At 44.8% G+C, this 21,558-nt stretch overlaps 1 protein-coding gene across 2 annotated transcripts in view; it reads right to left on the bottom strand.

Moving 5' to 3' along the window:
* Nucleotides 1–21,558, bottom strand: part of LOC311063164 (rho guanine nucleotide exchange factor TIAM2-like) — an 88,301-nt gene that overhangs the window by 32,113 nt on the left and 34,630 nt on the right. The window contains exons 2-8 of one of the 2 annotated variants that reach the window (XM_084082424.1): nucleotides 16,449–16,523; nucleotides 11,051–11,261; nucleotides 8,292–9,845; nucleotides 6,227–6,313; nucleotides 5,361–5,594; nucleotides 3,858–4,068; nucleotides 2,023–2,216 (exon numbers count right to left, since the gene is read on the bottom strand). In XM_084082424.1, the coding sequence (XP_083938550.1) occupies nucleotides 2,023–2,216; nucleotides 3,858–4,068; nucleotides 5,361–5,594; nucleotides 6,227–6,313; nucleotides 8,292–9,839 (2,274 nt within the window). In that variant the 5' untranslated portion in view covers nucleotides 9,840–9,845; nucleotides 11,051–11,261; nucleotides 16,449–16,523. Of the gene's footprint in view, nucleotides 1–2,022; nucleotides 2,217–3,857; nucleotides 4,069–5,360; nucleotides 5,595–6,226; nucleotides 6,314–8,291; nucleotides 9,846–11,050; nucleotides 11,262–16,448; nucleotides 16,530–21,558 lie in introns of both variants that reach the window. The other variant, XM_084082425.1, reaches the window with a different exon arrangement.

Genomic DNA, 21,558 nt, shown 5'->3' with positions numbered 1-21,558 from the left:
ATTTTTCAACTCTAGACGACCAGATATATAAACGGCAGATGTGCACGCCACGGCTCAGCACTCCCATTGAAAAACAATTCACCACTTAAACAAAAAGAACACGCTTTGGTGGACCCAGGCCCTTAGCGGGTTGATTTGGTCACATTTGTACACTCTCAGAGTTAACTGAACACTCAGGATTGTACTGTGTACAGGAGAATAAGTCAGTATGGTTAGTGCTGTCAAAACTACACTGTCAAACTGCAAGTCATTCTGGATGTGACGGTTAAACAGCTATAATTGTGTTGGAAACGGCTCAAAACTGCCCAAAAAACATCCACACATTTCTCACAATGGAACACAGACGCTGCATAACCAATAACCCAACATGCTCATTACCAGTGGTGGAAGAAGTACTCAGATTTCTTTCTTAAGTAAAAGTAGCAATACCCCAATGTTGAAATACTCTGTTACAAGTAAAAGTCATTCAAAATGTGGCATCAAAATATACTTAATTATGCAGAATGTCCTATTTCACAAGTTTTCAAAACATTCAATATCTTTCAAAAATAGCCGATCTACATCAAACTATAATGAATGTTTTGTAATAAAAATTTGAATCTACAAAGTATATAACTAAAGCTTTCAAGTTACTGTAGTACAATTTCAAACGACTGTAGTAAAAAAAAAAGAAAGAAGAAGTATAAAGCATTGAAAAACAGACATGCTCAAGTAAAGTAAAAGTACCTCAAAATACAGTACTTGAGAGTACATGTACTTAGTTACTTTCCACCACTGTCCATTACCAAGCTTAAACAGCAGCATATGAAAAGCTCATGTGCATAGCTGTGGTCGGAGCATGAGGGCCTGGGCTGGAAAAACCACAACGCACCCCTCTCTCTCATTCACACTGTAAAATGCTAAAGTCCTCAGCGTTAAAATTAACTGTGAGAGTGTACAAATGGAACCAAAGGGACCCGTAAGGGTCCCTTTGGTTCCATTTGTACGCTCTCACAGTTACAAACCCGTGAGGGTCCATTTAGGTTCCATTTCCAACAAACACACTGAGGATTTTACTGTGTACAGAGACTGGAGCCCACAACCGACACGACCATGTCTGGCCTTGTGTTGTTTTACATCAGTAATAATAATACTAGCAATAATGTGTGTACGAGATACCACATCTCATAAACACAGACAGCAGTACTTAATGAGTACGCTTATTTGAATACGTTTCGATCATTTCCGTTGTGATACGGAAATGACAAACGGATGACAGCTTCCGTTCACGGCTTTCAGGAGACGAGAGTTATTACCAACTCTGTAACATTTAGAGAATTGTGGCAGAGTTGCCTGGCTTGAGAGAATAGTGTCATCAGAACTTGTGCGTTATGCAGCCAACCATTGAAAAGGACCAATTTCAGGCACTGATTATGTGATGTGAGTATTCCAAACTGCCTAAGAACCCAGATATAACACCAGGGCACAACAACAGGTCATATGAAGCGCAGAAGCTCAGGTAGATAACAGATTTGTTCAGATAGTCAAAGAGACATACAGTATTGCCCTCAGTGCCCTCAATACCCTCATACATATCAAACTACTTCTCCAAAGTGAGTGACACGGAGGGAGTGACACAGAGGGAGCGACCATGATCTACTGGTACCACCCAAATTTAGAACGAACATGGGAAAGTTCTCATTCTACTGCTCTGCCACCAAAATGTGGAATGCCCCGACACCATCCATCAAAAGATGTGTAACACTGGTTTCTTTCACAATTGGCCCGAAAAAAACACCCATCAGGAGACCAAAAGGGAAGGTAAATCTTTCCCATCTCTTTCGTACATATAGTGTTTGTATTTGTTGTATTTGTTGATGATATGTATTATTGTATTATTATTTTGTTGAATTGAATACATAGGACCACATCGGCCACAGATCCCCAGGACTTTTTTGTGTATCCTTTTAGCTTTAATGTCTGACTGTGTTTTACATTTCTGACTGAGTATTCAATCAATCAATCAAGCTTTGGACCTCTGACCTGGAAGAGGAAGACGTCGCCGTGGGAGTTGCTGAGGCAGAAGACGTTCTCCTTCCTGGGGTGTTCGGGGACGGGTTGGACCAGGCTGTCCTGGGCCAGCAGGGCGTAGTGCGCCGACACCACGTCCTGCTCGCCACCGCCAGCACCACCGCCACCGCTGCCTCCGTACGACTCATAGAACAGCAGGGTGCAACCTGACAGGAGGGGTAAACGGTCACAGCATTAGCATCTTATAAATGCAAATTCCCATAGAGAGGAGGTTTCATTCACTACCGCCGTTTAAAAAAAAAAAAAAATTATGCTATGTTGATTAATTGAATACGTAGGACCACAATGAAAACAAGTCCCCAGGACTTTCTTGTGTTATCCTTTTAGCCTTAATGTCTGACTGTATACCACATGTTGTTTACATTTCTGACTAATAAAGTATTCAATGTTTTTCATAAATGAATGCCCTTGAATCCAAAAGCAGCAAAAGTAACCTATCTACGAGGTCACAATCTGTCGTGATGCGATGCATTGTGTAGATTTTAAAACTATCATGGCAATGGCATGCCCTAAATAGGGACGCCAGGTTTGCGGTGGTTAGGTCTGTCTGTGGGTTTTTATAAATATCCAACCAATGAACATTGTTATTAACAAGGAGTTATTTGCTGGGGTGACCTGAGCCAAAAAAAAAAGAAAAAACACTGGTACAATTATAGTTTATCCTTCAGGCATTTAAGCAGATGCTCTTAATCCAGAGCTACTTACAAAGTGCCAGGTCGGAGGACGAAACAGTTGTCACCCCAACAACAGGGGAAGCGAATTAAGAGTTCTAAGAAAACAAACTTTGTTACAAAGTGCTACATTTGAACTCCTGGTAAACAACAAACCTGGCATCTACAGTATCTAAATAACAACCTTGGGGCATCTACTTGCAGTGTTTGAAGTGCTACTTTTGCGGATGTTTAACCTATCATTCAATTGTGTGCAGGAGGATGTGAATATGATGTGGCTGGCATGAAACTGTTTTGAGAGAGAGATCAACTTCAAAGGCTTTGGAAGGAACATCTCCCGCCTGCCTAAATAAACTATCCGGTGGCATGGAGAGCAGGCGTGTTTTACGTACTGCAGGGTGGCTGGCAGAGTTTTTGATGCGAACTCTCTAGGAACAGAACGCACGCAGGAGGTTCTGTGAATCCCTGCTGACTGCAGAGGTGGTACTTTAAAAACATGCATATTCCCCTGGACGCGTGCGGAAAGGAATATTCAGTGCTTAACCACTTTCAACCTGGTGTCAGTATTTTGGGCATGCGATTATAGGCGAAGTTTTTCAAAATGTTCAGAAATGGATAGAATAGCTGATGTTTTTTTTGGTGCTCACAACGCGTTGTGTTGTGACGCGGTGTGAGCTTTTAGATTGACCATGTTCTCAAACAAAGCGAAACAACTTTTTGCGGAAGTTGACATGGGGGCACAAACCATCCAAAATGAGTTGGGGCAACACAGAAAGGTAACCTTTTTTTAAATGTAAACCTTGTTTTGCAGTGTAGGCCTATGTATGTTTGTTTTCACTAGTTTGACCGTTACAGAAACACAAGCCCTTTGTGTTTAAATTAAATAGCCAATGTGAACCGGTGGACTTGCGTGTTGATGGACTTTTATGTTCAACAGGCTGACGTGAGCCCCTGTACTGTACCTTTAAGTGCGACCCAGTAGTGTACTGTACCTTTAAGTGTGAACCAGAAGTGTACTCACTGTACCTAAAAGTGTGACCCAGTAGTGTACCGTACCTTTAAGTGTGACCCAGTAGTGTACCGTACCTTTAAGTGTGACCCAGTAGTTTTCTGTACCTTTAAGTGTGACCCAGTAGTGTCTCCACTTGCGGCGGGCGACCATCTCCAGCCTGCGCTCTTTGTTCAGGGTGATCAGAGCTTTGAAGGACAGCCACCCTGCCCTCCTCACCACACCCTGCTCCTTCTCCAGCAGGAGGTCCAGCTGCTCCAGGGACCCCAGAGACCCACCAACACCTCCTCCTCCTCCTCCACTGCTACTCCTTTCCACCTGCAATTTACAATTTATTCATTTAGCAGACACTCTTACCCAGAGCCACTTACGCGCAAGATCGGAATAAGCAGAGTGAGGATTTAATAAAAGTCAATAAACAAGGTAAATAAGCACATAAACGAACAAATATTTTTAGATCTATGTTCATAACAAGCAAAAAGGACTATTGCTTTATCATGGAAAGAGAACGAAGAAGAGAAACCAAGCATCGCTCAGTGGCTTAAGGAGTTAACTGTGCGCCTTCCTTTGGAAAGAATTGACTTACTGTACACTCTAAAAGATAAACAAGAGTTGTTCAAACAAATATGGGCACGATTCATTCAGTATGTCAAGGACAATGATCTGTCTCATCTAACAGATGAGTCTGGAGCTGGATATCTGTACTCTCTGCAGATGTTTGGTCTTGTGGCCATAAGGACTCAGATGGTGATACCAGACTAAGTGCCCTTATTTTATGTATGTACAGTATGTATTGTATGTCTTTTGTTTTGTTTTTTTTTGTCATATTTGAGTGATTGCATTGTCTGATTTTGTGTTGTCATATAATTGTCTTGTTGTATTGTGTTTGGATTTAAAAATTCAATAAATATATTGATAACAAAAATAATAATAAGCACATAAACAGAGTGTGGTGAGAACAGTGTAGTGCCGTAAAGTAACTAGTATACCAGGTAGACAATGAACCTACAGTAGCATCTGTCTAAACAACATGCTATCTAAATAACATTCAGTACATTTGAAACTATAGGTATCAGGTACACAATGAACCAAACAACTGTCTAAATCAGGGGTCTTCAGCGTTTTTCCAGGCCAAGGACCCCCTAGCTGAGAGAGAGATGAAGCAGGGACCCCTTCTATATTGCATACAATTGTGTTTCAACTTTCTTTAAAGATTACTTTTTTTTTACTTTAAAAAAAAAAAAGGTTTTACTTGGTCTGCTCTTTCCCCCCTCTACACCTATACCTCTTTGCCAAAAATAGCCGATCTACAAGCCCACAACGCCTCACAGTGCGAGGCGTTGTGAGCTTGTAGATCTGCTATTTTTGGCTAAAGTTCTCCTCAGAAAAGGGATGCCATGGTTGAAGTGATTAATGTAAAAAAGAAAATCACGCAAAGATTTGGCAGCCCCCCTGTAGTAACTCTGAGGACCCCCTAGGGGTCCCGGACCCCCTGTTGAAGACCCCTGGTCTACATAACCTGGCCAAGATAACAGCCATATCTTTGTCAATCGCTAAAGCATCAGTGGAAAGAAAAGGCGGCAAGAGGGGAGCAGGGAAGTGTTCCTCACCTCCTCCTCATCCTCTCCCTCCTCCATCACCTCCAGCTCTTCCTCCTCCCCCCCCTCCTCCTCCTCTTCCTCGGAGGGCTCGGTGCGCTCGGCGCCATCGCAGCCCGTCTCCGCCAGCTCCTGCATGAAGTTCTGGTAGATGGTGTGTCGTAAGGAGGCGCTGGCTGGGGGCTGGGGGGGCCCTGAGGAGGGGGCCCTGAAGGAGGAGAAGGGCCCACTCTGGGCTACCTGGAACTGGACATGATAAAACTATAAGTATGGTGATAATACTAAGACATTAAAACCCATTAAGACCTGAGGCCAATTCTACATAATGTCTTCTAAATCAGTGGTTCCCAAACGTTTTCGTGCCAAGGACCCCCAAAATGATAGGTATTTGGCCGCAGACCTCCATCTGAAAATTCCTTGTGACAGGGACCCCCAGAAGAGAAAATATTTAAAACACTTTCAAGATTTTTTAAAAATGTTCTAAAATAGCAGATGTACAAGCTCGCAGCGCGTCACGCAATGACACGCTGTGAGCTTGTACATCTGCTATTTTTTAATAGCCAACACTAAAATCTAAAATGACACAGATGCTTTCCCAGTTTTACTGGGTTAAAATCACTGGTCGGGTCCAGGGACCACCAGTAGGTCCAAATGGACCTTTTACGGGTCTGTAACTCTGAGAGTGTACACACATTTTCACACTCTCAGAGTTCAAATTAACACCGATTGTTTTAGTGTAGATTGGGGTCCCAGCGATAAAAAGGATTGTATCGAATGTGGGTCTGTGGCCTAATAATGCATATCAAACTGGGGGTCCTTGAGAAGAAAAGGGTTGAGAATCACTGCATTAAATGATGATGATGATAGTAACAACAGACCTGGTTTGGTTGGTTGTGGATGTGTAGAGGGTTGGAGGACCACAGACTGTCTGACAGTCCAGAGTCCAGACCACTGCTGCATGGCTCCTACAGGAAGGAAGAGACAGACATGCAGGTTTAGTTAACGTCTTATAACCTTTACTTAACCACATTAACCACATTAACCACATTAACAACATTAAACACATTAAACACATTAAACACAGTATCCCCGGTGTGACTATTTGGGGATTTGGGGATTTTGGGATCAAAATCTTTCAAAATTGTTCCAAAGAATTTTAAAAAATGACATTATTTTTCGCAATACAAAGTATAAGGGGGTTAAACAAGGTGAGAGAGAGAGAGAGAGAGAGAGAAAGAAAGAGAGAAAGAGAGAGAGAGAACAAGAGAGAGAACGAGAGAAGGAGGAATAGAGAGAACAGAGAGAAAGAGAATGAACCCTTTATTTAACAAGGTACTCTATTGTCAACTATGGTCACGTTTCTTCACTTCTCCCTCTGTTACATTCCTTTGATGGGGGCCAAAAAACAGGACAATAGCCTCGGTGAGATTAGAGAAACCCTGAAATCTATCATCAATAAGACGGCCGCACACGCACACGCACACACGCACACACACACACACACACACACACACACACACACACACACACACACACACATTTCCTCTCCTGGGACAAAGCGGAAGCATCGTGTGACACAGCTGGCAGACCTGTGGTTGAGCACAGCAGCTCTCTGGACAATAGAGTCAGATGACACTTTCCTTGTAACTACAGACGTGTGTAGTCTGTCACACCGTGCAGCTTTACATGCACACACTCATGTTACTGCCAGGTCTCACACACACACACACACACACACACACACACACACACACACACACACACACACACACACACACACACACACACACACACACACACACACACACACACACACACACCAGTTTAAAGTCTTTCTCACACACACCCCCATACACACGCACACATGCACACACCTTTTACAGCCACTTTAAACACATAAAACACAGGCACCTGTATATAAATATACAAATAAATAGATACACATACACGTATAACAGTGCAGTGCACACAAACATATATGGGAATATAATGTATTTCGAAGTAGGAACAATGCACAGAGCACCTTCAAGTGTGCTATGACTAATGCACATACTATGCTATTTTTATTCCAACTGTTGTTATTCTTAATTTAAGTATTTAAGTAAGTAGGTCGGAGAGGCTTATTGTTGGTATCAGCCAGTACGCTGGAGTCTATCCCCTGTTTCACAATGTGCTAGACCACTGGGAGATGGAATGCTGAGGTGGAGCGCCACGCCTACCCTCAGCTACTCATACGCTGAGTTGGCGGTGCCTGGGATCGAACCCATGAACTTGTGGTTCGAATCACGCGTCCTCTACCGCAGTGGTTCTCAAACCTTTTCATGTCAAGTACCCCAAAATTGATAAATGTTTGGCCACGGACCCCAATCTGAAAATATGTTGTGCCAGGGACCCGCAAAAGCAAAGATTTGTGTTCAAAATGTTCCCTAATGTTCCAAGATTATTGAAAAATAGCAGATCTACAAGCTCATAGCGCGGCACTCGGTGCCGCGCTATGAGCTTGTATATCTGCTATTTTTGAATGGCCAAAGTAAAGTATAAAAGGTTTAAGTGTGACAATCAATTAACTCATCTCTTTGTTATTCTTATATTTCACTTGTATTTGAGATGGAACAATAAAAAGCAGTACTTCTTGTACTGACATGTGTTTATACACAGGAGGCCTGCTTCATACTTAGTTGTGTGACACGATGCTCAACAAAGAATAAATCAGGCATGGCTTTTCAGGGAGATGGTGTACAGTAGGTTAGACGCAAGGGCAGCAGAGCTGAGGTTCCACATAGCTGAATAATTCAGACAAACTATTCTGATTCGATAAGCTCAGAGTCAGTGATGTAACGTAACTAAGTACTGTACTTAAGTACAATTCTGAGGTATTTTTTACTTTACTTGAGTATTTCCAATTTCTCCGTCTACTCTGTTGTGTTTCTGTGGTTCATTTACCTGTAACCTTCTCTTCTTCCTGCTCAGGCTTCCTGTCCAGTCGCTCAGACGTCTGATCCGGCTCTTCAGCAAGTCCTTCCTGCTGTTTGTGGCGGGGGCGACGGCCGCCGCGGGTCCCGGCCCCGGCCCCGCCCCCTGGCAGGGCAGGGTGCGAGAGGAATAATAGCACTCCTTCTCTCCTCCTTCGCCCTTCTCCTCCTGGATGACGGCGTTGAGGAGAAACAAGGAGTTTGAGGAAGAGGAATGGGAGCCTCTCTGAGGTTGTCGGTTCGAATCCTGCAGCTGGGAGGAAGAATGGGAGGGGAACGCGGCGGGAGACACCGCTGGCGCGCCACCGGGGCAGGCGGCGTACAGGTCCGGCAGGGAGCCGCCGCCGGGGGGAGGAGAACCCAGGCCGGAATCGGACCTGGATTCGTGCTGAAGGATCACGGAGTCCCCGATGCCGCTGTCCTCGGTGCGACCGGAGGAGCAGGTGTTGTACCCCGTGGTGTTGGGACTGAACGGATCCCCGGGGGGATCCACGGGAACGTTGAACCTGGGAGGGATCCCCTGGATCTGAACGGAGGAGGACAGAGCGCCGTACCCCAGAGCGCCCACGACGAACTCGCCGCCGGCGCCGTCGGTGAACCCCGCGGCGGGGAAGAGGAGGGTGCTGCTGCATCCAGGAGAGATGTCCTCCTCCACCCGAGTGGAGGAGAAGGTGTTATATCCACTGCTGGAGTAACCTCCTCGACCGCCGCCACCGCACGTATCCTCGGTACGCGTGGTGGTGGACGAGGAGTAAGTGGTGTAGCCGCTGCTGTCGTCCACGTTCTGCCCGCCGCAGGAGAAAATCACGTTCTCGGCATGCAGCAGGTTGTCGGCTCCGTTCCCCCCCCAGGGGGAGTCGTACCAGGAGCCCTCGGAGCTCAGGGAGCTGCCCTTGCTGTTGCGGAGCGAGACGGCGGCGGCCTGGTGGGGCTCCGTCGGGGCCGAACCGCCGCCGGAGGTGAGGTTCCCGGGCAGCAGGGCGCCCTGGGACGCCTCCACGCCGGCGGGGACCACCACCCTGGTGTTGGAGAACTCCACGCGCATGCTGCCGTCCTTGCTCAGCAGCACTTTGGGAGAGGTCCTGTCGGGGTTCCACCCCCCACCGCCGCTTATGCCCCGCCCTCCATCGTTTAGGCTCCACCCACCACCGCCGTTTTCGCTCGTTCGCCCGTTGCCGTCCTCCACGCTGCCCTCCAGGTAACCATAGCTACGGAGGCCGTTGCCTCCACGCGACCTCTCCCCTCGGACGTACTTGTGGAGCTGGGGTCCGGCTCTTAGCTTGTTGCTCCCTCCCGCGCCTCCTTTTACTCCCCCCGCTCTGTGCTCGTAGCTCCAGGAGGTGTAAGGAGCCTGGCCGGGCTTGTTGTGGCACTTGTTGTTGGCTGCGCCTACTCCTGCTTCGGCGCTCCTCCACCAGCTGTGAGGAGACTGCACCTCCTGCTTGCGGGAGGAGAACTTGAAGGAGCAGTTCTTGGCAGGAGCAGTCAGACTGCTGCTCTGACTGTCTGTGTTCCCCATTCTCACCTGGATGCAGGACAGTGATGTCAGCGCAAAGACAACATGAAGAAACCATAATGAAGTTAGTTTAGTTACAAGTTACAATTTAGGCATTTAGCAGATGCTCTTAATCCAGAGTGATTTACAATAAGCAAGGTAAACACAAGGTCATTAATCAAATGCATAGTAATCTAGGATTATAGGCAAACCAAGAACCTATCATCAGTCTAAACCAGTGGTTCTCAAACTCAAACTTTGGCTATATTAAAAAATAGCAGATCTACAAGCTATGAGCTTGTATACCTGCTATTTTTCAATAGCCAAAGTATAAAAGGTTAAAGTGGTAAAAATCATTGTGATGCTATATTAACACATTTTGCAGGGGACCCCCTGGAACCCCCCAAGGGCCCCTGGGGACCCCACTTTGAGAACCAATGGTCTAAACAATTATAATATGTACATTGAAACTATACAAACTATAGGATGCCAGGTCAACAAATGAACCTGGAATCTGTCTAACATGTAACATGTAAACATTTGTAAAAAAAAAAAGTTAGGGTTAGATTTAGGGTTACCATTAGGCATTTTGCAGTGCAGACTGTTATTATCCAGTGTTAACGTATTATAAACTGCTAATATATCATTAACACTGGACCTCTGCACCATACAAATGACACATACCTAAACGCACACACAAACACACTCAACATGTAGCTAATTGCTGCATGTTAACAACATGTTAAGCCTCAGTTATACTTTGTTGCGTGCCGGTGTTGCATGCTTTAAATAGCAGATCTACAAGCTCACAACGCGTCACATTTGTGGTGACACGTTGTGAGCTTGTAGATCTGCTATTTACTGAGCACAACACCGGCACGCTACTAAGTATAAACCAGGCTTTAGCGTACACACAACAGTGACAACACACAGTCGCGCGCACACACACGCACGCACGCACGCACGCACGCACGCACGCACGCACGCACGCACGCACACACACACACACACACACACACACACACACACACACACACACACACACACACACACACACACACACACACACACACACACACACACACACACACACACACACACACTAAACCAACAACACAAGTCACTCCATGTTAACTTAACCCTGTGTGTAAAAACTACAGGTCAATTATTTTTACACTCTCAGAGTTAAATGAACACTCAGGATATAGTACAGTATAGTCTTATACGTGTCTTACCAGGCACTGTGATGCGTCCTCACAAGCAATCCAAGCTGCATTACTCCTCTGTCCTCAGCACTGTGTGTGTGTGTGTGTGTGTGTGTGTGTATCGCAGAGTTCCTCCGGACAGAGTAGGACCTCCCTCTGTTCGCTCAGCTGCTCTCTCTCTCTCTCTCTCTCCTTGTGTGTCTGTGTCGCTCGCCCCTTTCTTTCTCTCTGACTCGCTCTTCTGTTGAAGGAAACACAGTGGGAGGGGTTTCCCCTCGGTGAGTGAGATCTACACACAGACTTTCCTTGTGTGTGTCAGAGAGAGAGAGAGTAAGAGACCCCCATCTCTCTCTCTCTCTCTCTCACACACACACACACACACACACACACACACACACACACACACACACACACACACACACACACACACACACACACACACACACACACACACACACACACACACACACACACACACACACACACACACACACACACACACACACACACACAGAGTGTGGTAAAGACCCCCACCCCAACCCACACACTTTCCAACCCCCACTTTGCCCACAATCTAAACACCCCCTGTCCACCCCCTGCCCCATTTACACACACACTCTCTCTCTCTCTCTCTGTCTCTCTCTCTCTCTCTCTCTCTCTCTCATGACATTGGTGTGTGCATGTGCGTGCATGTGCGTGTCCGTGTGTGTGTGTGTGTGTGTGTGTGTGTGTGTGTGTGTGTGTGTGTGTGTGTGTGTGTGTGTGTGTGTGTGTGTGTGTGTGTGTGTGTGTGTGTGTGTGTGTGTGTGTGTGTGTGTCCGTGCGCGCCTGCCTGCCTGAAGGGTCTTTTTAAACCAGACCTCATTCTGTCTCCTGTTTATTTTGGTTCCCTGGCATTTTTCTTTCCTCAATTTTCTCCCCGATACGTTTTTCCATTCTGTCGTTTTTTCGCTGCTTCTTCAGTCTGGAACTGTGATGTCATCAGGGGCTGAGCTGCTATTTTAAGCTCTGCAGCCGATGGCACGTGATGCCATCAGGTTCTGTTTGACCAGCCAGACCCTGTTAGATGGGACCCAGTGGTGGAAGAGGTACTCACATTTTGTAAGTAACTAGTAACTAAAGTTTCCAAATAATTGTAGTGGGGTAAAAGTACAATATTTGCCTCTGAGATGTATGGAGTAGAAGTAAAGGTATTGCAAATTGGAAATACTCCAGTAAAGTAAAAACAAATACCTCAAAATTGTACTTAAGTACAGTACTTGAGTACATGTACTTAGTTACTTTCCACCACTGATGGTACCAACAAGCCTGGTTTAGAGCGGTCCTCTTGAATTGTAAGAAACATCATAATTCATACTGTTATGCAATGACGTTTTCTAATAAAACTTGGAACTAAAACTTGAACCAAAGAACTTATACTCCCTATTACTGATCTACCTGCTAAGAAAAGTCTCTACAAGCAGGGGCTGATCTACAAGCTAATAAAAGTGCTGGACTGTGATGCTTTGTCAGCAAGTATAGATCAGTTCGACACCGGCGTGTGATGCAAAATAAATGAAGCTTTACAGTTTATCCAATGTGTTTAACACACGCACACACACACACACACACACACACACACACACACACACACACACACACACACACACACACACACACACACACACACACACACACACACGCACTGCCGTGAAGGACCAGAGAACAAACACAGGAAGGAAAAGTAGATGACGGAGACAATAAAACACAAAAAAGAAAAGATGAAGGTGATAATGAAATACATTAAATCTCACTAAACCACACACTAAAGATCCAGCAGGCTGAGAACTTTTCCACGTAAAAAACGTTAGGCGAGGAGAGCTTCTGGGAACTGGTCAGATTACGTAAAACGAGGATCTGATATCCGGAGACGAGCACTCGAGCAGAGGTGAGAGGTCACCGCGGACCAAGGGTTCACGGTGTTCTAACAGGGCGAGGAGAGGCAGACGCGGTGTACGCCCATCCTGTTCCCCCTACGAACCAACAGTGGTGGGAAAAAGTACTCAAATGTTTTACTTAAGTAAAAGTAGAAGTACTCCGTTACAAGTAAAAGTCCGGAATTCAAAATTTACTTGAGTAAAAGCACAAAAGTATTGGTATCAAAATGTACTAAAATGTTTGAAAATAGCAGATCTACAAGCTCACAACGCGTCGCATCGGCTATTTTCAAACAGCCTACAGTAGGTATAAAATAGAGCTAAAGTGGTTAATGTATATTTTATAATGTAATCATTTATATCTGCAAAGTAACTAAAGTTTTCAAATAATTGTAGTGGAGTAAAAGTACGATATTTGCCTCTGAGATGTAGTGGAGTAGAAGTAAAAGTATAGACAATTGGAAATGCTCCAGTAAAGTAAAAGTAACTCAAAATTGTAATAGTAAAGTACTTGAGTAAATGTACTTTACACCAATGGGAACCAACGCCATGGAGCAGGGAGGGGAGGGAGGGAGGGAGGGAGGGAGGAGATGATGGAGGAGTAACAGGGAAGGAAGACAGAAGTGAGAGATGGGACGGGGTGGGGGGGTGAGAGAGAGAGGATGAGATGATCACTGGGGAGGGAGAAAAGAGGAGACGCATGGGGAGGATGAGGAGAAGGGAAGATGGAGGGAGAGAGGAGAGAAAGAGTGAAAAAGGAAGGAAGGAGAGAGGAGGAGGACTAGAGGAGGGGGGGGGAAGCCCCCCGGCTACACAATGCACTGCTGACCCCAAACATACCAGTGACCCTTGACCTTTTTCTTTATTTAAATGAGACAGGAAGCGCAGAGGGGAAACCTCGACGGCCGGGACGGCCAATCAGAGCAGAGACGGTACGGTACACAACTTCTACCCTCATCTCTTAACAAGAGAGAGAGAGAGAGAGAGAGAGAGAGAGAGAGAGAGAGAGAGAGAGAGAGAGAGAGAGAGAGAGAGAGAGAGAGAGAGAGAGAGACACAAACAAACAAACAGACAGACAGAGAAACAGACAGAAAGACAGGCAGACAGGCAGAACCTGAGGAAGTTCAGCTATTGAGCAAGGCATCAAAGACAGTGTGCGGGTGTGTCTTCTTCTCCTTAAAGCCTCAGTTATCCTTGTGGTTGCGTGCCGGCCGGTGTCGTGCTGCTCAGTAAATAGCAGATCTACAAGCTCACGACGTGTTGTGAGCTTGTATATATATATACAACGCACCTGTCGCTGAACACTGATCAGGTGTGCAAAAGACTTTGTTTAACTCATTCAATCCCGGAACACATCTCTGTCATTTTAGCTTTCTTTGGCTATTCAAAAATAGCAGATATACAACGGTGCCGGGCTATGAGCTTGTAGATCTGCTATTTATTAAAACGTGTGCAAATCTTTGAATATACATATTTTTTCAAGCAAACACTTGTAAAATGTTTTGTTCCAGGGATCCCCAGAAGCAAAGATTTGAGTTACAAATGTTCGCTGCTTTATAAAAATACATATTCAAAGATTTGCAAAAATGTTGATGATTTTTCAAAAATAGCAGATATACAAGCTCATAACGCGGCACTCGGTGCCGCGCTATGAGCTTGTAGATTTGCTATTTTTGAATAGCCAGATCTAAAATGACAGAGATGCATTCCCAGATTGAATGGGTTCACTCTGAGAGATTTTTTTAAAAGTATTTTTTCTGTGTAGAATGATCAATACCCTGAAGACGGAACCACTTAAAAACTATACTTAGTTGACTGTATTCCCATGGGCTACACTAGTATCGAATGCCCCCCCAGGGTAGAGATGCTTGGGGTTCAAGTGTTTTTTAAGGGTACATAGTATATATACTGCATTATTATCCTTATCCAACTGAACCATAAGGAGGCCCTTCGCATAATTATTAGAGCAGACGTACATCTGTACCATGCCTACACACACACACACACACACACACACACACACACACACACACACACACACACACACACACACACACACACACACACACACACACACACACACACACACACACACACACACACACACACACACACACACACACACACAGCATCTCGTGCGTGGGCGTGTGCAGCAGGGTGTGAATGGGAGGAGACGGCAGGAGGTCGGCTGTCTGTGACAAACTTTTTTCGTCGACGACCATCTGCCTCCTCTTTCTTTGAGGGGGGAGAGAGAAGGAGGGGGGGGACCCTGTCACCCGCTAGCCCTCCTCAGCTTTACACCGCAGACAAAGAGCCTCTGAACGCACACACACACACACACACACACACACACACACACACACGCACACACACACTCGAGGTGGACCATATTGGAATGGAATCCATCAGTACGGAACAACGTGTTGAATGGATGTGTGCTGCGGAATGCCACCTGCTCTGGCACACACACACACACGCACGCACGCACGCACGCACGCACGCACGCATGCACGCACGCACGCACGCACACACACGACGCACGCGATGCAGGCTTTGTGTTAGAGATGCGCATGTCGTGCACAATACACACTTCTACTGCGGCGAGCGCTTTTCTTCATAGAGCTTATTATGAGGTTTTATTTACGATACTCCATCTAGACTTTCTTTTTCTTTTAAAGCATTGGTCCTCAAAGTGGAGTTTGGTTATTCAAAAATAACAGATGTACAAGCTCACAGCGCGTCACTTCGTGCCGCGCTGCGATCTTGTACATCTGCTATTTTTGAACATTCATGAAAAATCTTGAAAGTCTTAAAACATTTCAAGATTTTTTTAACACATATCTTCCCTTCTGGGGGTCCCTGGCAAAAAAATCTTTTTACGATGGGGGTCCGCGGCCACATATATATCAATTAAGGGGTCCTTGGCAAACAAAAAGTTTAAGAACGTTACTGTTTTGAAGAGTTCTTTTTGGCATTTTATTTACGCTTAATTTCAGGCAGACAGGGAACAGAGTGGCAGGAAATGCTAGAGAGGCCCTCGAGTCAGGGGCCAGCTGTGTGGGAGGGATAACAGCCTTATTCATGTGGTATATGCACTGTTGAACTTGATTCATATACACTGTAGTTGCACAGCGGTGTCACACACCAAAAATAGATTGTAGATTTTGTTGCTACAATTCTCCATATTCTTTTTTAGTAAATTAACGGCCTGCTTGATCATACTACAGCGTCACACAAAAGTATGAAAAGAAGGAGCAGATCCACAAGCCAGAACGTTTTTAGCTTGTAGATCGGAGTCCCGATCCCGATGGCCTTTGCTGCATGTCACTCCCAAGCCCCCAAGCGGCCGTCGCCTGGTGGTGACACACACACGCACACACACACACACGAGCGCACACACACACACACACACACACACACACACACACACACACACACACACACACACACACACACACACACACACACACACACACACACACACACACACACACACACACACACACACTTACTTTACACTGGGATCTGCCAAGTGCGATATCATGAACCATCCAGATCTCTCAGGTCATCTGGTAAAGGTCTGCTTTCTGTTCCTAAAACCACAAATAAAAGTGGGGAAGCAGCATTTAGTTTATATGAACCACACATCTGGAACAAACGCCCAGAAAACTGCAGGTCTGCTGCCACTCTTATTTATCTTAAAACACAACTAAAGACCTTTCTGTTTGCCGCTGCTTTAGATTGAGTAATTTTTTCCCTCCTTTTTACTTTTTTAGTTTTATGTATCCTAATTTTATAATTGTGTTTGCGTTGATGTTCTGTGTAAAGCACATTGAATTGCCTTGTTGTTGAAATGTGCTACACAAATAAAAAGGCCGTGCCATGCCTTACCAACCACAGTGTTTTAATGTGATACTTGCTCAAGACAAATCATTATCTTCCAGACAGCCAGAAGCTTCTCTAAGCTCCCCTGAGGCTGTTGTTGCTGGGTGGTTCCCTGGGTGACCTCTCCTGACCTGGATAAAGTGCAGGGGTGGAAAGTAACTACATACATTTATTCTTAAGTACTTGAGTACAATTCTACTACTAAGTACAAGGTACTTTTACTCATTTACTTTTTTGTTTATTATTTTTTGACATTTTATACTTCTAATCCAATGCATCTCAGAGGCAAATATATTGTACTTTTTACTCAACTACAATTATTTGACAGGTTTAGTTACGAGTTACTTTGCAGATTTAGAGTATTAATACAAAACATGCCTTATTTTTAGCCGACCTACAATCTCACAATGTGTCGCAAGCTTGTAGATCGGCATTTTTTTTAAACGTTTGACACATTTTGAAATAAATTACATTTGAGTTGAGTACAGGCCTTTCACTTGTAACAGATTCTTTTTTATATTGTAGTATTGCTACTTTTACCTATCTGGGTACTTCTCTTCCACAACTGATAAAAGGTTGGCAACACTGACTAGTCTGCAAACACGTTCCAGCTAGCGCTATCTCCTTAATAGCCTGGGCTCAATATCATTTTCTGGGTTTCTGATCCTGTCTGGAGCGGAAATAACTTTACGTCATCAGGTGGCCGGAACACACACGACCGGAACCTCTGCTGCCGTGCGCCTCCAAAATGATTCCCCTAGTTTAAAATGTGTTTAGTTTGGTATAATCATCTAGTTTCTCTTGGTATAATAATCGTTTGGTATGTCCATCTTTTATTCTAACTCGTAGTGCGACTCTATTTATAGGATTGCTGCGCCATCAATTTTAAAGCACCTTGATACAGTATACCACTCTGCCTTAAGATGGGTAACTGGTGACAGTTATGGTACCCATCACTGTACCCTTTATGGGAACGCTAGCTTATCCTCTCTCTCTGAGAGGCGTGATAAACACTGGTATCTCTTCATTTTTAAAGCCATCTCAGGTGTGCTCCCGCATTATATTTGTGGTATGTTGGAGCAGAACCCTAGCTCCTACCAGACCCGCTCAAGTGATTTCCTAACGCTCAAGGTTCATACAGAGCTAGGCAAAGCAGCATTTTCTGTTAGTGCTCCATCTACTTGGAATGAGCTCCAGAAGTCCCTAAAAATTAGATCACTGCCTTCCTTGGGTCAATTTAGGGCAATGGTTTCCAACACTTTTATTTCAGACTGTAACTGCTTTAATTAATTTCCCTATGTATCTGTTTTAGTTCTGGAAAATATTTTGAGTATTCTTTGTCTTCTGATTATTTAATATATTTGATATTGAATTGTATATATGTATCTCTGTTGATATTATTGTTGTATCACGGCTACATTGAAAATGAGGGCCTGCCCCTGAACTGTATTCCGAGTTGAAATAAAGGTTATGATGATGATGACGACTAGCGAGACTAGCGAAACTAATTGATCTGCATTATGTGGGGAACAAAAACAATGCGACACCAACCGGAAAACACAGTCTTTTTTTCTAAACCGGATCACACGACTCAGTTTTAGAATGAATACCAGGCTTTCCTCCGTGGTGGAAAGCCTGGTGACGCGAGGTTTAGCTCTTTAACACAAAAACAGCCGTGTCACATGAACACCATTATAACAGACCAGTGGCCCAGAAGAACTACTAATGCACCTAACACTCATGAGTCCCACAGGTCTGAGTGTGTTTCTGGTTCTTTATCCTGACACTGAAACGCGTGCAGGAAGCTCAGTGTGGCCATAAAGAGCAGGAAACACCTCCTGAAGTCACTCCCACTGGACAACAACAACACTGAACACTACAGCAGTGGTTCTCAAAGTGGGGTCTGTGGACCCCCCCAGGGGCCCATGATGAGGGGGTTCCAGGGGGTCCCCTGCAAAATCATTTAATATGACCACTTTAACCATATTTCATACTTTGGATATTCAAACTTAGCCAATCTACAAGTTCACAATGTTGTGAGCAAATAATGACCAAGCTATATTATGTCTTATTGGTTCCGTAGAGCAGGGGTCTTCAACGTTTTCAGGCCAAGGACCCCCTAGCTGAGAGAGAGATTAAGCAGGGACCCCCTACTCTATATTGTATAAAATTGTGTTTCAGATTAAACTTTATTTTTTTACTTAGTCTGCAATTTTTTCCCTCTACACCTATAGCCTCTTTGCCAAAAATAGCAGATCTACAAGCTCTCAACGCCTCGCGCTGCGAGGCGTTGAGAGCTTGTAGATCTGCTATTTTCGGCTAATGTTCCCCTCAGAAAAGGAATTCTAGGGTTCAAGTGGTTAATGCAAAAGAACTAAATCTTATCACACAAAGATTTGGCGGACCCCCTGTAGCAGCTCTGAGGACCCCCTAGGGGGGTGTTGAAGACCCCTGCCGTAGAGAGTTATATTTGCCATTTGAGACAGACTTGAGAGAGTGACAGGAAAGGGGGCTTGTGTGTGTGTGTGTGTGTGTGTGTGTGTGTGTGTGTGTGTGTGTGTGTGTGTGTGTGTGTGTGTGTGTGTGTGCGTGCTTAAGTGAGGGAGAGAGAGAGAGGAGAGAGAGTGTCTGCACGAGACAACGTTCCTTCCTACACACTTCTGTCTCCATTCAAGAATCGGTGGCTGCAGAAAACACATTCCTGTGATAACAAGACATATTCATTCGACCTCACCCACCCTGTGTGTGATCTCCAGTTCCAAAGAAAACACAAAGTAACGCTGAAAAGGAAGGCGACTCGATGACACTCTAACCATAAACATAATAAACCGTCATAATAACCATATAATAACGGCCCTCGTATACATGGAAAGTACAAGAGCACGGCACGACTTATTTTACTCAACGGTTCCTGGAGAGGAGGTGGATGACGCTAGTGTTTGGTTTGGACGTGATATACAGTGGATATGACAGCTGATGAGACGTGTTGTAACAGTTCTGGCACGAAGAGTGAGCCTGTGGGTTGGTGGTGGAAAGTAACTAAGTACATTTACTTAAGTACCGTACTTAAGTACAATTTTGAGGTATTTGTACTTTACTTGAGTATTTCCAATTTCCAATACTTTTACTTCTACTCCACTACATCTCAGAGGCAAATATTGTACTTTTACTCCACTACAATTATTTGAAAACTTTAGCTGCTAGTTACTTTTCAGATATAAATTATGATATTATAAAACATACATTAACCACTTCAGCCCTATTTTATACATAGGCTATTTGAAAATAGCCGATCTACAAGCTCACAACGCGTCGCATCGCGACGCGTTGTGAGCTTGTAGATCTGCTATTTTCAAACATTTAGTACTTTTAATTTTTGGTACTTTAAGTACATTTTGATGCCAATACTTTTGTACTTCTACTCAAGTACATTTTTGAATTCTGGACTTTTACTTGTAACAGAGTAATTCTATATTGCAGTATTGGTACTTTTACTTAAGTAAAGAATTTGAGTACTTTTTCCACCACTGCCTGTGGGTTGGTGGAGAAGAGAAGGCAGGAGAGGAGAGGAGAGGAGAGGAGAGGAGAGGAGAGGAGAGGAGAGGAGAGGAGAGGAGAGGAGAGGAGAGGAGAGTGGAGGGGAGTGGAGAGGAGAGGAGTTAGCCGAGGCTGCGGTCAGGACAGCTGGCCACCTGGGAGCTACCCTGACTGGGCTCCTTGTTTGACCCGACATACCTCAGCTGACACACACGTGCGGCGTGCGCGTGCGTACACACCATAGACCGTAAAAAAAAAATATGGAAAGCGTTTCTACAAACCATAAATGAAGCCTATTTTGCAGCGATGTCAAATCGCCCATCTTTCTATATCCGGTTGATATCCGGTCCGAAATGCTAACGGAAATTAATGCTATTGGCTGAAACCGCAGCGAGGGTGGGTCTTCACTCGGTAGAACCAGTAGAAACCCTAGAAACGTACCCTACTTTATCATTCATTTAAAAATGAATGGGACCATAATTTACCAAAACGCATATCATGGTGATTGAAAGAAGACTTTAAACTAGTGACTGGAAGCATATAGTATGTATGACAATGTTTATGAAAGGTAATAAAATCAAGTGTAAAGTTCGGCCCAAAACCCTTGAATAGAGCCTAATTGCTACAACAGGCCATGAACTGTCACACTTCCTTCCTATATAGCCTCAATTTACAAGCCGTATGCTAGCCCCTTGGCGCGCGCGCACGCACACACACACACACACACACACACACACACACACACACACACACACACACACACACACACACACACACACACACACACACACACACACACACACACACACACACACACACACACACACACACACACACACACATGCATGTGAGCCTGCAAGTGCCCAAAAACACTTGCACAAATGCAGGTATACTGTACCTATGTGTGTGTGTGTGTGTCTGTACCTATGTGGGTGTGTGTCACATACACACACACACACACACACACACACACACACCCACATGTGTGTGGGTGTGTGTGTGAGAGACAGACAGACAGATAAAAGCGTGATGGCGATGATGAAAGACGCACAAAAAAGACAACAAAAAACAATCATCCCTGCATTCATCACTCTGTCATCACAATCTCCACCGCTTCACTGCCAAGTATGTATGAGGTTTCTTTGGTATCAGATGCTGTAACAACTGACGTGCCCACTATAATCATTTCTGAACAGTATG

This window comes from Gymnoscopelus microlampas (genome assembly GCF_963454915.1).
Source record: "Gymnoscopelus microlampas genome assembly, chromosome: 16".
Lineage (NCBI taxonomy): Eukaryota > Metazoa > Chordata > Actinopteri > Myctophiformes > Myctophidae > Gymnoscopelus > Gymnoscopelus microlampas.
Note: the sequence above shows the minus strand (reverse complement) of the source record. Positions and strands in the feature narration are given on the sequence as shown.